This window comes from Phymastichus coffea, unplaced genomic scaffold (assembly GCF_024137745.1).
Source record: "Phymastichus coffea isolate CEN01 unplaced genomic scaffold, Cenicafe_Pcof_1.1 PCOF00023, whole genome shotgun sequence".
NCBI lineage: Eukaryota > Metazoa > Arthropoda > Insecta > Hymenoptera > Eulophidae > Phymastichus > Phymastichus coffea.
This window is the reverse complement of record NW_026706834.1, coordinates 3,452,234-3,466,631: the sequence shown is the minus strand read 5'-3', so window position 1 is coordinate 3,466,631 and position 14,398 is coordinate 3,452,234. Positions and strand designations below refer to the sequence as shown.

At 45.2% G+C, this 14,398-nt stretch overlaps 1 protein-coding gene across 3 annotated transcripts in view; it reads right to left on the bottom strand.

Annotated features, from left to right (window-relative positions):
* The window catches only part of LOC131675478 (RING finger protein 207-like), a 563,120-nt gene that overhangs the window by 222,796 nt on the left and 325,926 nt on the right, over positions 1 to 14,398 (bottom strand). For all 3 annotated transcript variants that reach the window (XM_058954473.1, XM_058954472.1, XM_058954474.1), the window contains exons 4-5: positions 2,405 to 2,790; positions 1,882 to 2,289 (exon numbers count right to left, since the gene is read on the bottom strand). In XM_058954473.1, the coding sequence (XP_058810456.1) occupies positions 1,882 to 2,289; positions 2,405 to 2,790 (794 nt within the window). The remainder of the gene's footprint in view (positions 1 to 1,881; positions 2,290 to 2,404; positions 2,791 to 14,398) is intronic.

Genomic DNA, 14,398 nt, shown 5'->3' with positions numbered 1-14,398 from the left:
CCTCCGCGTGCGTGCGCGCGTAAAGTTCGCGTGATCACGTGATCATTTCTTATGCGAAAATTATTTTCGACAACTTGTGCGTGTCTCACTTTGTGCTGCGTCGAAATTTATTGTTTTCAATCTTCTCACTTTTATTCAATTTGTCAAGTTTCAATAAATTGGGTTGTTTTATGCCGAAAGGCTTTTTTCCCATAACGTGTTTTTTATTATACCAGTGTCAAACTCTTAAATAAAAAAAGGGAAACGTAAAGGTCAATTCACAAGCGATTCTATTTTAACTCAAACTATATTTAAACTTCTGATAAAATATTGCTGGAATGCCAACTGCGGCATTTTAGGGGAAACTTCAAAACAAAACAATCACTATACCCGAAATCACTCCTGATCCCGTGTTAGACAATCCATGTACGATTAACGCGTGCGCTCGGCGCGTTATTCAGTCGTGGGAACGACTCTTGCTTCCCGATTACTCAATAAATAATTTGTACGGGCAGTCGCGAGCCACCTGCAGAAGGACGACTGTGATTCACCGTTACATTAGTAACACAATGTCTTAAAAATAACTAAAATTACCGCACTCGGTCTCTGTAACTGATGATCAATTTCAAGCCTAATTTACACCTAACATTCCAAGTTAGTCTTGTTTTCATATATCACATAATGAAAAACCGTTAAAATAGGTTTAAAACAAAGATTTTCAAGAAAATCATTAAATTTATCCCATATCTTACTAGTTAACGTCTCCTGAAAGTGATCTTTTAAAAAATCTGACGTCAAATTTATGATCATCAACCTCGAAAACCCCCAATATACCATTTATAATGCTTACTCATTGTTTTGAAGTGACAGAATCAAATTTCAATCGATTTTTACTCAAATTTAGCACGAATTTCGGCTTTTTCCGGTTTTTTAGTAATTTCAATTCAATATCAGAGGTTGAAAAATAGTCAAAAATATATTCAAAACAGTTTTCAATGTATTTTTTCCCGTAGATTTCAATTCTTTAGTCAAAATAATTTTATTTTCACTCTTTTTAATTTTTAATTTCGAAAAACCCTCAAAACATCTCAAAAAATGAGGTTTTTCGTCATAAATTTCAAAATATGAGAGGAAAGGCTATTTTTTTATTGCAATTCGGATTCAGTGTCGAAAAATACATAAGAAAAAGTATGTTTGGTTAAAAGTACAGTCATCTTTTTTTTTGTTAGCCTGTGTAATTTAGAAATAAATAATCATATAACCAAACAATGCATGCAGCAAATTTACAGAGAGAGATAAAAGTAGAGTAATCGAGTAAAAAAGAATTTATTCTATTTCTTTAGTTTGACTCCATTTCCATATTTTGAGGCATAAAAAAAAATTTTTTTTCTAATGACATTTTTTTCTAAAACCAATAGAACTAGAGGTAATGATAGATTTAAGAAAAGATTGTTTTTTACAAAAATGACTGTTATTCCAGTAAAAATGGTCACATGAAAATCTGCGGATGGTCTTCGTAAATGGGAAGGTACTAGCTTTTGATCTCTGTTGGTATATTTGGCCTATTACTAGTTCTAAACTGACATTGATTTGAATCGAGGTAAAAAACAATCGAACATTCTTTTAATCTGTTTTTTATCGTAAAAAAACGTAGTTTTGAATTTTTCAACTTTTTGTGTGTATTATATGAAAGTTATTACAAGAATCTTCAAATCGCGTTTCGGTTTTTTTTATATGATAATTTCCGATTGAGATACAAAACTTTTAAGTTTGCCTGATTTTGGTGTTGTTATGACAAAATTGATTGACGGGCAGTATATATTATCGGTATAATTTTTCATAATTAATAACATTTAACAAAATTCACTAGTTTTGTATTCATAATTTATATATTATATTTACCTGCAAGGATTGAATGTCTAAATAACGTTGTTGGTAATGTTGGTCATAGAAAGCATCTTTTGCTGTTTGAGGTTGTACAGGTATATTCATGAGTGGTTGAAGTGCTCGTAAAAACTCACTTTTGTAGTGAACCTTAAAATTGTTAGTAATAAAAGATGAACGTGGTATATGCCCAAGTTGAGCAACGCGACTAAGACGCTCTAGCATAGGGTATGCAAGTTCAAGAAATTGATGTTTACCAGCCGCACTAGTAAAAGCTGTGCACAAGCCAACGTGCATTTGGAGTACAGGCAAAGCACTGCCTAACGCAAGGAGGTTTGTTTTTATAATGCGATCCTTTGTATCGAATTCTCGTTGAAGTTCAGCTAATATTACTGAATACGTTTGACTCATTGTTTCTTGAACACTCTAAGCAAACAAATAAGAAACCACACATATATATTAGTTTTTCTTAAAAACTTACAATACATAAAAGTTGTAAATATACAAATAATCAATAATGCAGCTTACATGTCCGACATACCTGATAGTAAACGTTGAGGATACGTTTTTCCTCTTCCAGACCACATTTAAGATCATCTACTTGTGATTTAAGATCTAGAAGTCCATCGTGCACGTTTGTCTGTAGTTCGCAAATAGAAGTAATGGCACGTTCCATCTTTTTGGAAACCAGTTGCCAGGCGGTTTCGATATCCATGCAGTGAAGTCTAGCATCTGAAGGTGTTTCACGGAAGCATATCGCACATAACATCTGCTTAGTGCTTTGACTAAACATTATATACTGCTCTCCATGATTTGGGCAACGTCGCTGGGTATCCTTATTGCACTTACTCATGTGTACAACATCATGAGATGAAAACATCTTGGCTCGGTGTGTATGTTCTCGACAGTGGGTGCATAGCGCCTGACCTAATTTTCAATATTAAACGATACATAAACCAATTATCAAATTATCGAGAATAAATATTTATTTTAGTAATAGTAAAAACAAATCATATTTTTCTAATTTGTATTAGTTCATGTATACTATTCAGGCTAATCAGTTAAAGAAATACTATCGATTGAAACGGGGTTGATATCCTTTTATTGAATTATGCGCGCGATCGTATCGAAGAGCGCGCAGGATTACCTAAACGTTTAAATTCGAAAATCGGAGAGCAGGAGGGAACGGGTGTCAGTCAACCAACTTTCTGCTAACACGAAATAATAATATCAGAATTACGGTCAATATCACATGCGAGATCGTTTATTACCTCTTATTTCTACATTGTTTTCGGCCCGCGTGTTTATGTTTACAAAGCGCGCGCACGACAATAACAGGCAGTGTCGGAACGCTCGCCGCTCTTTATTCGCCGAGTTAATACATGCACGCTTCTTATGGAATACGAAAGATTAGTTAATAGCAATTATAGCAATCGCGAAATTAAGCTGGCCAGATTACCTGATTAGCAGTCGCACGGTGAACGAGAGAGAAAGTTCGCACTCTAATTTTGGCGAAAACCGGTCTTTGTCATGAGGTATCTCGCGTTTTTGGTTTCGCCCTCGATGGCGAAACCCTTCACTCACGCACACTAGCATACACTCGATCTGGTCTGGCTCAGACACCGCTTCTCTCGATGTATTTAGTTGACTCGGCTTAGCACTCCAAGAAAAACTCGGGAAAACTCGAATTAATATCTGCTGCAGCTGAGTGTGCGGGTTCTAATCTTCGACAGGTTCATTTTCATACGCGCGCGTTCCGTCCCCTCGCGTGCCGAATTCCCTCATTACATTTGCCTCAACCAGTAGGTGCTGCCCTCGCAGGCAGCCGCATGGTTGGGATCTTAGCGCTAATAAGACGTTTACCGTCACAGCCATCTTTCAGTCTGGACCAATGGGGTCCTCGACGATAGAATTATTAGCGCTATTCTTTTGGAGGTTAAGAGGGTAAAAGATAACAAAAGGTCATGTTCTCTGTGATATTTCGTTTTTATTGGACTTTGGTGTGGGTGTGGCCCTGCCCACGGGGGCAGGGATCTTTAACCTGGCTGGTCACTGGGATATCTCCCGTCTTTCTGCGTCCAACGAGGGGCGCCCGCGTGCCTCCCATCCCAGCCTCTCCTAGACCAGGTCGATGTGCTGTTGAACACGGAGACAACGATCCGTGCGGGTCACCCCGTGGTAGTGGCATACGTTGCACCCTTCCCACTGTGCGCGGGAGAGGGTGCCACAAGGAAGGCCTCGCTCCCTGGGGGTCAGCGGCAACCCGTCCCGCAAGGTTCGGGGCGGACCACAGCGGCCTTTCAACCGTGGGAGCCTCACCCGTGGACCTCACCACAAGATTTATATGGATGGGTCCCGTTGCTTGACCCCCGTTACTACCGTCCACATTTACCACGAGGCTTACCCCGCATATCGTCGCAGCCTCCAACCTGGCCTCCGGAATCGCTAGTCTGACTCCGGTAGCTGGAGGCCGGATGGGGCAAACAGGCGCGTCACCGAACAGGCCCTCGGGGGCCTGGCGGTGACGGCGCTGGAACTCCTTCAGCGCCTGTGCGAACTGGCGCCGGCGGGACACCACTTTGCTCCAGTACTCCATATCACTGGGGCGGCGTCCCGCAGCCGTGTACGCGGAGTACGATGCGTACACGGCTCATTGGAGAGCATTGAGGGTGGTCCATCCATGTTCGACCTCCCTCAAGCCCTCCACTATTTCCTCGCAGGTTCGTTCGCCAGGCGGGGATGCCTGACTAGTGAATCTGGGGCGCTAGGTCGCATCGGCGAAGGCTCCCTCCGTCTGTGTGACCGTGGAAGTTGGTGGGGCTTTCCTGGGGATTGCTCCCGCTGGTGCTCTGGGTAGTGGCGTCGACTCCTCGCGCACGACGCGATGCACTGTTGAGGGGCGCAGGGACTCTTCGCCTGTGACCTCTTCGATAATCACGGATGACGAGCTCGCGTGAGCTCGACTCCCTCGACGGCGGGACCCAGGTCCAGCCTAATGAGGGCTGCTGCCGCTTCTTCGATCTGCTCGAAGGTGATCTTCATCCTGTAACAATCCCACGCGTCTGTAACGATAACCCTTTCCACGGGAATCGAAGGTAGGCGCCTGTTCGGTGGCCCAGGGCCTTCGTCGCCGGGGTTAAAGGTGGGGTCCTTTGCGTCGGTCTCCCAGGTCCTTCGTTCGCAGGGCCTCATGCATCCACGATCGGTGTTCTCGGTGGTCTACCCCTCATCCTTTTCCCGACGATGGGAGGGGAGATATGGGGATTCTGTCGATACGGTGTAGTTTGGGTGGTTAACGCGTTCTTGCGAGGTTTCCCTCGTGGGCGCTTTGCTGCATTAGTTGGAGGGGCAGTTATCAGAATCTTATCGGAAGGATCGGAAAGGTGCAAGAGTGGTCAGCCTCCGTGCGCCTTGGGCTGGTCTCTGCTAATTTTTCTGGGTTCTTTCTCGGTAAAGAAAGCCGGCGCTGAGTTTCAGAGGCCGAAGTTCGCTCTGGTTGGGGGAGGTTGATACAAAGAATCGGACACTTTAATTCAATTATATTACATATGGCGATCTCATTTATTGACGCCTTTTCACAAATATCACTACAAGATTAACTTCGCCGCGGCGAGCGTGCTCGCTCAACCTTTCCGCGACCAGAGTTCGCGGGATCACGCGAGCGAGATCGCTCAGCGTGCGCGATAAAATCAAAATACGATAATGCCCGTAATCGAGCGAGAGCTGGCGCGAGAGAGATAAACTGGCTTTGGACTTACCGGATGCCGATGGTCCGTCGACAGAGAGGCGACGCCGGCGAAAGCGTAGTCCCGCAGGAAACGGCGCCCTGGCGACGATGGAAGCTGCTGCAGGAAGGGCCGTAGCACGGCCTTTGCCTCGTAGACGGCGAATGGTCGCTGCGTGTACTGGCTCTCCCTCGAACGACTTGCTCCCTGACAATCGTGGCAGTTGCACCGCCGACAGTCGTTCCCTTCCGGCCCAAATATCGTCTCGTCCAGTCTTCTCCCTAGGCAGCCCTAATTACTTGAGAGCTCGCGCCTAACTCCCCTTCCTCTCTCTTAATTTCTAAGCCTCACGCCGCCGCGCTTCCACTTCTCTCGCCGTCAAAAATCAGTCAAAATCGCTCTCTCTCTCTCTCTCTCGCTCTTCTCGCTCTCACTCGCACTCACGGCAACACCTCGCCCATCGTCGCGCTCCTCTCTCCAGATCCTGCAACGACACAAGTATGTAGTCACTATATAGCGTACACTTGGTCGCTGCGTTCACGCGAGGAGAGTGCCGCACACAAGGCTAGCGGACATCGCTATAACCCTGTCACAAAGGCGTTATGAGGTTGACTCGAAGTTGTCGCGTTATCATTCCGGGATGTGTTATCCGTAGTAACGGCGCACCCGTTTCCGCGTGTTGTCGCATCGCTCGCAGTAGGCGGGATGTACATCGCCTCTGTTCCCTTGGTGGTAGGTGTATCGTCGTCATCTCGTCCTCGGATTTCATCTTCTGGCGAGGTATCCTCCTGTCCATAGTAGGGTTTGAGGTCTTTGGCGTGGACCAATTCTGTGACCTCTTCCAGGCCGGGTGATACGAGTTGATTCCGAGTACTTTCGTGACAATAAAGGGACCTACGAATTTTGGCGCTAACTTTGCGGAAACGCCCTGCGTCGCACTGGACAGTATGCGATTTTTCTTCCATACCTAGTCCCTTTCCTTTAATCCGGGGGACCTGTGCTTGGCGTTATAATATCTCGTCTGCCTCAGGGACTCGTCCGAAGCGCTTTCACGAGCTTGCTGAATAACGAATCGGTTATTCTTCATATTTGCGTCCCATTGTCCGATTCGAAGCAAATCTTCCTCTCAGGCCGCAAGCTCGTCCATTTGTCTCCGAAGGGTTTTCAGGGCTTCCGGCTGGCTACCGTTGTTAAGCATGGCAGGGCTGGTTCCCGTGTAACTGTGGACGGCAGTGTTCAGCGCGAACGCTAATTCAGGTAACACTCGGTTCCATTCCTTGTGATTTCCGCGTAGGTACGAGGTTATCATCGTCTTTAGAGTTCTGTTAACTCTTTCCGCACATCCCAATCCCATAGAGGCCTGCGATAAGGCCTCGCCGATGGTCCCCTGCAATATCGCCTGTTGAGAGGCTGTCACCTCGGCTATTCCGATCGTAGCTCATCTAGGACAAGCCTCCAAGCTAGCTACCCCTAGCTTCATCTTGGTTTGTGATTTCTTGACAAGCAACGTATTATCGTCGGGGTCAAGTACCGCTCTAAACAGTCTAACAAAATTAACTCCTAGGATATATTCATCGACGAGGGTTGGGAGGATAGCTACCCTCGTCGGCATTGTCATATTCCCCACGGTGAACGGCAACATGGCGTGACTAACGATCGTTAACTTATGACCATCTGGTAGTCCTGCCGTAACCGCGTGGGTGGTATCCAACTTGATGCCTAGCATCTGCAGACGCTATCTGCAAAGCATTACTATCCATTGCTGGGTGGAAGCTCCCGGATCATAGAGAGCCCGTATCTGGAAGTCTCCTATTTTCACCGGCAGCCACCAGCGCGTTTCCTGGTCCGGGGAATATTGCGAAACAGATTCGGCGGCTCCACAGCCTTGCTCTTTGCACACCATAACGCTAGCCACTGTGCTCTCACGTGGTAAAGTGATGCCACTTGTCGTTCGAACCACCTTGGTTCGGACGATCGGAGTTTCCATGGGGGTATTCTTTGACGGTTTACCTGCCATTACCCGATCCCCCTAGGGCGTGCGCGATCCATTCGCCACCACCTTGGCCGGTCTAGGGTCTTGGGCTTTACTAACGTCAATAGCGTCTCTCTCCGTGTTCACTTTACCGCCACGTTCATCATTGGCGCCACCAGGGGAGTTCTCGCTCTCGTCGCTCGACACGCTCGCTACTAAGGCTGACTGTGTTGGCGAAGGCCGCGAGATCTCGTTTCCGGAGTTTATTTTAGGGGATGAAGGAATGGGGTCAACCCCACCTAACCACTAATTTTCTCGTTTCCCTTGTTGCATTGTGGACAGTACTTTTTGCTGTACCCCAGTAATCCGCACTCGATGCACTTGAGTGGCTTGGAGAAGTCTCTCTCCCGTCTTTGAGGAGCTTCCGGCTTCATAGTGTGGTCTTCCGAGGTCAAGTTTTTTCCAACGAGGTTGTGCTTCATCCCTTCAGATATCTCCATGAGAGATAATAGCACACTCGGCTCAGCAGATCGGCGGGTGGAGCCTTCTTTTTGCCATCAACTGCCGCTAGTCTCGGACTAGGTATCGCCCCCGAGGGCGTCGATGTGTAGACGATCTGATGCGTTACCTTCTCGAGCACTTTCTCCATACGGTCCAACCTGTCGCTGATCTCCGGCTTATCACTGGACATTGATGCCACCTTGCCCTTGCGGCCCTTGCTTCCATCGGTACGAGGGTGGTACGCTAACTCCGGGTACAGAGTTGATTGTGGATCAAGTACCACCCGTTCTGCCTTTCTCTGGTGCAGGCTGTTCTGTGCCGCCGTGGCCAGCGCATTCAAAGTTCGTATGGAGATCGCTTAGAATCTCCGCACCTGGCCCTGAATGTCCGAGAGAAGGTTGGCGTGCAGCAGGTCCAGTTGGCAATCAGGCGTCATTTGGGGGTTTAGCCGCTTTATCAGGCCCATCATTTTGGCGATGTAAACGTTCACGGGTTCGTCGGGGCCCTGATATCGGCTCTGAATTTCCCTCATCAGGCGCTGTTGCTGCTGCACACTGGTCCCAAACCATTCCCTTGCGTCCATCTCGAATTCGGCGTAGGAGAGCCATTCCTCCTTCATCGCTTCGTACCAGGTGAGGGCGGAACCGACGAGTAGCTCCGATACCGTTAGGAGCATCTCGTCTTCCGTGAGTTCCGCGCCGTTCCTTAAGTTATCCAGCCTAGACAGGAAGGTGTCAATACTCGCATTGCCCTCTCCTGAATACTTCAGTTTCCATCCTCGGACAATGCGACCAACATCCCTTGTAGTCGACCGAGGGTTTGTTGTCTGCTGAGATGACCACGTGCTCGGTGGGTGATTATTCACTTCAGCATTATCTCCACTGAGTTGATGCTATCCACCCTCTCCGAAAGGGAGCGTCCGGCGGGGGATCCTGCCGGTGGCCCCCGTGGGCCTCTGTCCGGGTCCAGCTGGAGTACTGTGAGGTAACCTGGTGTTGTAATGATAGGTAAAGGTATCTCGGAATACGATGCTCCTACGCATGTTTTCTTGTTGTCGCATTTCGCTAGAATTATTCGCATTATCTTGTTGTACATTCCTGTTTTTGGCATTTTCCAATGCGCTCATTCTGGCAGATAGGTCGTCCAGTTGGCTCTTAACATTGCTGCAGTTGTTGTATATCTGGTCTAATACTTTCGTTAGACTCGACACGTTTACTCTTAACGAGTCCAGCAGCTCGAGATTCTTCTCATTTTCTCTGGACCGGAAAATGAGGTCTTGGATCATTACCGCAAATGCCAGCGGGAGTTGAAACTGGCTATCATCATTAGCCGTTATAGTAATATACTTAATACTGCTAGTACTGTCGCCGTCGTCCAGTGCGTTTGTGACATTTATCGCTGTTTCCTGAATCCGCGATATCACCTCTGCACTTTGCATTAGCTGGGCTAGCGGGTGTTCACCTTCTTGTTCGGATGCTGTGTGTTCCGCGCATATGGATACTATGAGCTCCGAGCGTAGGGCTGCTCTTCTTGCTGGACTGCTGTATTGGTTGTCGACTTCCACGAAATCCGCTGCAGAGTAGTTACCTAACAACAAATTTTGCAGTCGCCCAGCTCTCGAGAGCTTATTCTCGCTTGTCTTGAGCTCCAAATGTTCGAGGTATTCGTTTATTTCCTCGCCTTGGAGCGTCAACACCTAGTCTTCGACCTCTTTTTGAGTGCAGTCCATTGTCATCTGTTAGTCATGTCGCCACTATTTTTTACAGATTTACACGCTTGTTTTACGGATGATGCTAGTGCGAGTGCTATATTTAATATTTACAAACAAACGCGCAAAAATTTAGACTTTACTGGCCGACAATAGGCTCAACAAATGGCATTTAACGTTGTGTTTACCGAAAGACTCTTTGCTCGCTATTGCGCAATATAATGATCTTACCTATCAGGCGCACTAACTGTTTATTAGCGCGGCTGTGTAGGTTAGTATCTAAAATATTGTGACGGAGAATCTCGGCTAGGCCGATCTCGTCCGTTTAGCTCTCGCAAATGTCCGTGCGCCGCGCCAGGCTGAGAGTGTGTACATTTGGCACACACACTCATGCTTGGACCTTTTGTTTGCGAGGTGCTGAACACGGGCTGAGCTGACGACTGGAGCGACGCAGATGGCGCAGAAGAAGAGAGAAAGAGAGAGAGAGAGAGAGAGAAAGCGCTCGAATTGCGGATCGCCGCGGAAAATTAGAGAGTCTCTGCTAAGCAATGAGCAGAGAAAGTCGCGCGCGCGGATAAACCGAAAGGTCACGGTTTTTTCGAGTTGGCCTCGCGACCTCGCCGACGTTTGTTCGTTTCGGAGACACGCCCGGTGCGCGGACGAGTGATAGAGCGTGGAGCTGGGTCGCGCCCAGCCGTGTCCCGAAAGATACCCGGCACCGGTGCGTGTGGGTAACCGGCGAGGTGCGCGGGTGAGCGCGCGGGGAATTTGACGTGCTGCAGCACCGAGAAACGAGGAGGCGGCAGAAACAACGGCAACAGCAATTGCTGGGTGATACGGATTGAGACAGCTATATTGTGGAGCAGGCGAGGGGACGAGTGAGAACATAAATAGCGACGACAACAAGTATCAGCGAGACGGTCAGCGAGGAGCACACCAGTGACGTCACACTGAAGAGCGCTCTAGCCGTCAGAGAGGCTAAAGGTCGAGGTCGGTGCCGTATTTTTCTCTTGATTCTCTCTCTCTTGCATGTTTGGGCGTCAGTCTATGGCTGGTAGCACAGCAGACCTGCTGGCTACCCGTTGATAGCCTATCAGCGAAAAGTGATTGTCGGGCATTTGTTATAATATCTAGTTTTTATAAGGGAATCGGCCGGCTGACCGGCCACCGATTCACCTTCGCGTTCGCGCTTGTTATTGTACCGCCCGTAGTGTGTAAGTCCGAGGTTGCCGTATTGTAATCGTTTGTTGACAATTAAAGACTAGCGTATTAATCCGCTGTGGTGTTTATTCGCCGCTGTATCACTCCTCATCCCGACTCCGAATCTGTGCGTTTAACGTGTTTATGCTCGACGCGTTATTCAGTCGTGGGAACGTCTTTTGCTTCCCGAATCTCCGAATAAATAATTTGTGCGGACGGTCGCGAGCAGCCCAGACGGGTACGGCCGGAACTCTCCGTTACAATATTATAACGAGCGTCTATATGCGTAGTCACCAATAACCGCAGCTAGCAATATTCGAAAAAAATACATTTACGTTAAGACAACACTATATAAAATAAAACTATCAATTTGAGTTTCTTTTGTTTGAATTTTGTCGGTGTTAGTTTTCTCCGGGCCAACGGGTACAATATTATTGATTTGCGGCAACTTTCAAAACCTATTGGTGTTTACGCTTTGGCTAAAGAGTCGTTCGGTCGCACTCGCACGCGCTTACAACGACTGTTTACAAATTATTGTCGCGGCGGGCCTTCGAAAGCTAACTAACAGAGAGGCGATGTTTACTATGTGGCTTTTAATTCAAAGTGTGCACAACAACACTTTGATTGCTACCTAAGTCGCTGGTTGACTGAGCGCAAGGTCAATGTTTAGAACCGGCGTTTTGAACAATCATAAACACTGTAAGTTCTTCTAGGTTGGGCGCCATGTAACGGGGTTGATATCCGTTTATTTAATTATGCGCGCGATCGCATCGAAGAGCGCGCGGGATTACCTAAACGTTCAAATTTAAAAATCGGAGAGCAGGAGGGAACGGGTATCAGTCAACCAACTTTCTACTAACACGAAATAATAATATCAGAATTACGGTCAATATCACATGTGAGATCGTTTATTACCTCTTATTTCTACAATGTTTTCGGCCCGCGTGTTTATGTTTACAAAGCTCGCGCGCGACAATAACAGGCAGTGTCGGATCGCTCGCCGCTCTTTATTCGCCGAGTTAATACATGGACGATTCTTATGGAATACGAAAGATTAGTTAATAGCAATTATAGCAATCGCGAAATTAAGCTGGCCAGCTTACCTTATTAGCAGTCGCACGGTGAACGAGAGAGAAAGTTCGCACTCTAATTTTGGGGAAAACCTGTCTTTGTCACGAGGTATCTCGCGTTTTTGGTTTCGCCCTCGATGGCGAAACCCTTCACTCACGCACACTAGCATACACTCGATCTGGTCTGGCACAGGCACCGCTTCTCTCGATGTATTCAGTTGACTCGGCTTAGCACTCCAAGAAAAACTCGAGAAAACTCAAACTAATATCTGCTGCAGCTGATTGTGCGGGTTCTAATTTTCGACTGGTTAATTTTTATACGCGCGTGTTCCGTCCCGTTGCGTGCCAAATTCCCTCATTACATTTGCCTCAACCGGTAGGTGCTGCCCTCACAGGCAGCCGTATGGTTGGGCTGTTAGCGCTAATAAGACGTTTACCGTCACACGATATAAATAGATGGTTCAAGAAATTATAGAATAAATCAATTTTGATTTGTGGTAACTTTCAAAACAAGACGAATATTGATATTAATTTTAGACTGAGTTGTAAATATTGAAAAAATGGAGTAATTCAGTTCAAGATATAAGGTAAGTAAGAACATATCCATATAATTTTACTACATATATAGACTTTAATCGAAAACAATCGATTAAACGATACATCGATCTGACATAAATAAAGTTTTCGCCATTTATCAGAAACTCACAATAACCAGATAAATAAATACTTCAATCCATTTTCAAACAATTCTAATCAAATTTACAAAAAGGACCATCGGAGATTTGAGAGAACAATTTGGCTGACATTTACGTCTACCACAATTCAAAGATAGCTGACAAAAGGCTGATATAGGATCTCTCAGTTACAAAAATTGTTGAAAAATATAGAAATTGTTGAAATAATGCTATTTTCAGTTATAAAATAAGATCACAAGTAATTTATTATAATACAAAATTAGCTTATTATTTAATAAAAAATAGTTGTATCTTAATTTATAACAAGGTATATAGACGTTTATAGAACGACAGAGTAGGTTAACAAGGGAGACCTTAACTCAGGGGGATATCAGCACAGTCAGATGAAGCTCGTACGATTTAAGATCAGCATTATCAGCTTAGTAAAAAGAACCTTATACGTTTTAAGATGAGGTATGATCTGACCTTGTGTATTTTAAAATCAATACCTCTCTGCCGCCCTTCCCCTTCCTCATTTCTATTACATCATGTGTGATCTGAAGTCCATGTGATTTTTAAATACTTTCAGATCAGACTTGTTCTAATCCGTTGCATTATAAGATTAACACTTTTAGATCATGCATCATCTGACTGTGCATTTTTAAGGTCAGCACTCTCAGATCAGGCGTGATCTAACCTTTATGCTCTAAAACAATTAAGATAGACAGAGGTTAAGTAATAAATATTTTTTTTATTTCTGTATATTTTTTAACGATATAAATACATTTTATTCTACATATTGTAGTCTTCATCGTCATTGCCGTCGTCGTCAACTGTACGAATGAATCTCGCTATTTTATAGCGAGGTCCACCGATGAGTGTGTCATTGTTATCCATGAATGTCAGCCGTTTTTTGCTGATGGTACTTAAAGAAGTAGACTGACTAATAGACATGCACTTCTGCTTCAAATTCTGTAATTTTAACTGGAATAGAAGCACGATATGTCTAACGTCACTGGTTCTATCAACGTGTCTTTAATTTCCATACTGTGAAAGAAATTTCATCTAATACAGCTGTTGACTGCAATGTCCGGTATTGCAATAAGCGCAGTTCCAACTTTCACACTCAGACAATACCCGATCCTGCTAAATGATTTGCGACTTCTCTGCCAATTCATTCAATAAAAGCTGCAATAAAAAAAACACTTTTAATAAACTATCGATTAGGAATAAGAATATTATTTATATTGAAAACTTCATACCTTTGCTTTTTTGTTTGACTTCTCACCAACCAGTTACTGCAATTGTTGTGAAACAAGGTCGACAAAGAGCGGTTGAGGCGTCATAAGGTCAATAAACGGTGTGCGAGAGCTCACAAGGTCGATATCAATGATGCACCTTGATTGATACACCTAAAATACTAAAATAAATAAAATATTATGTATAACAGTAACAATTTACATATTGAAAAACTTACTGGTTTATTCAAAAAAACTTACATCACTGTCAACGTCTGATAAGTTACCGCATTATTTAATAACCATGAGTTCACTAGTGATGATAATGGACGACTGCTAATTAATTAGATAAGTAAATCTTTTTTAGTTAATAAAATAATGATTGAACTCTAAAAGAAAGACAAAGAGAGAGAAGCAAAGGGCGAGTATACACTTGAAAAATTATAG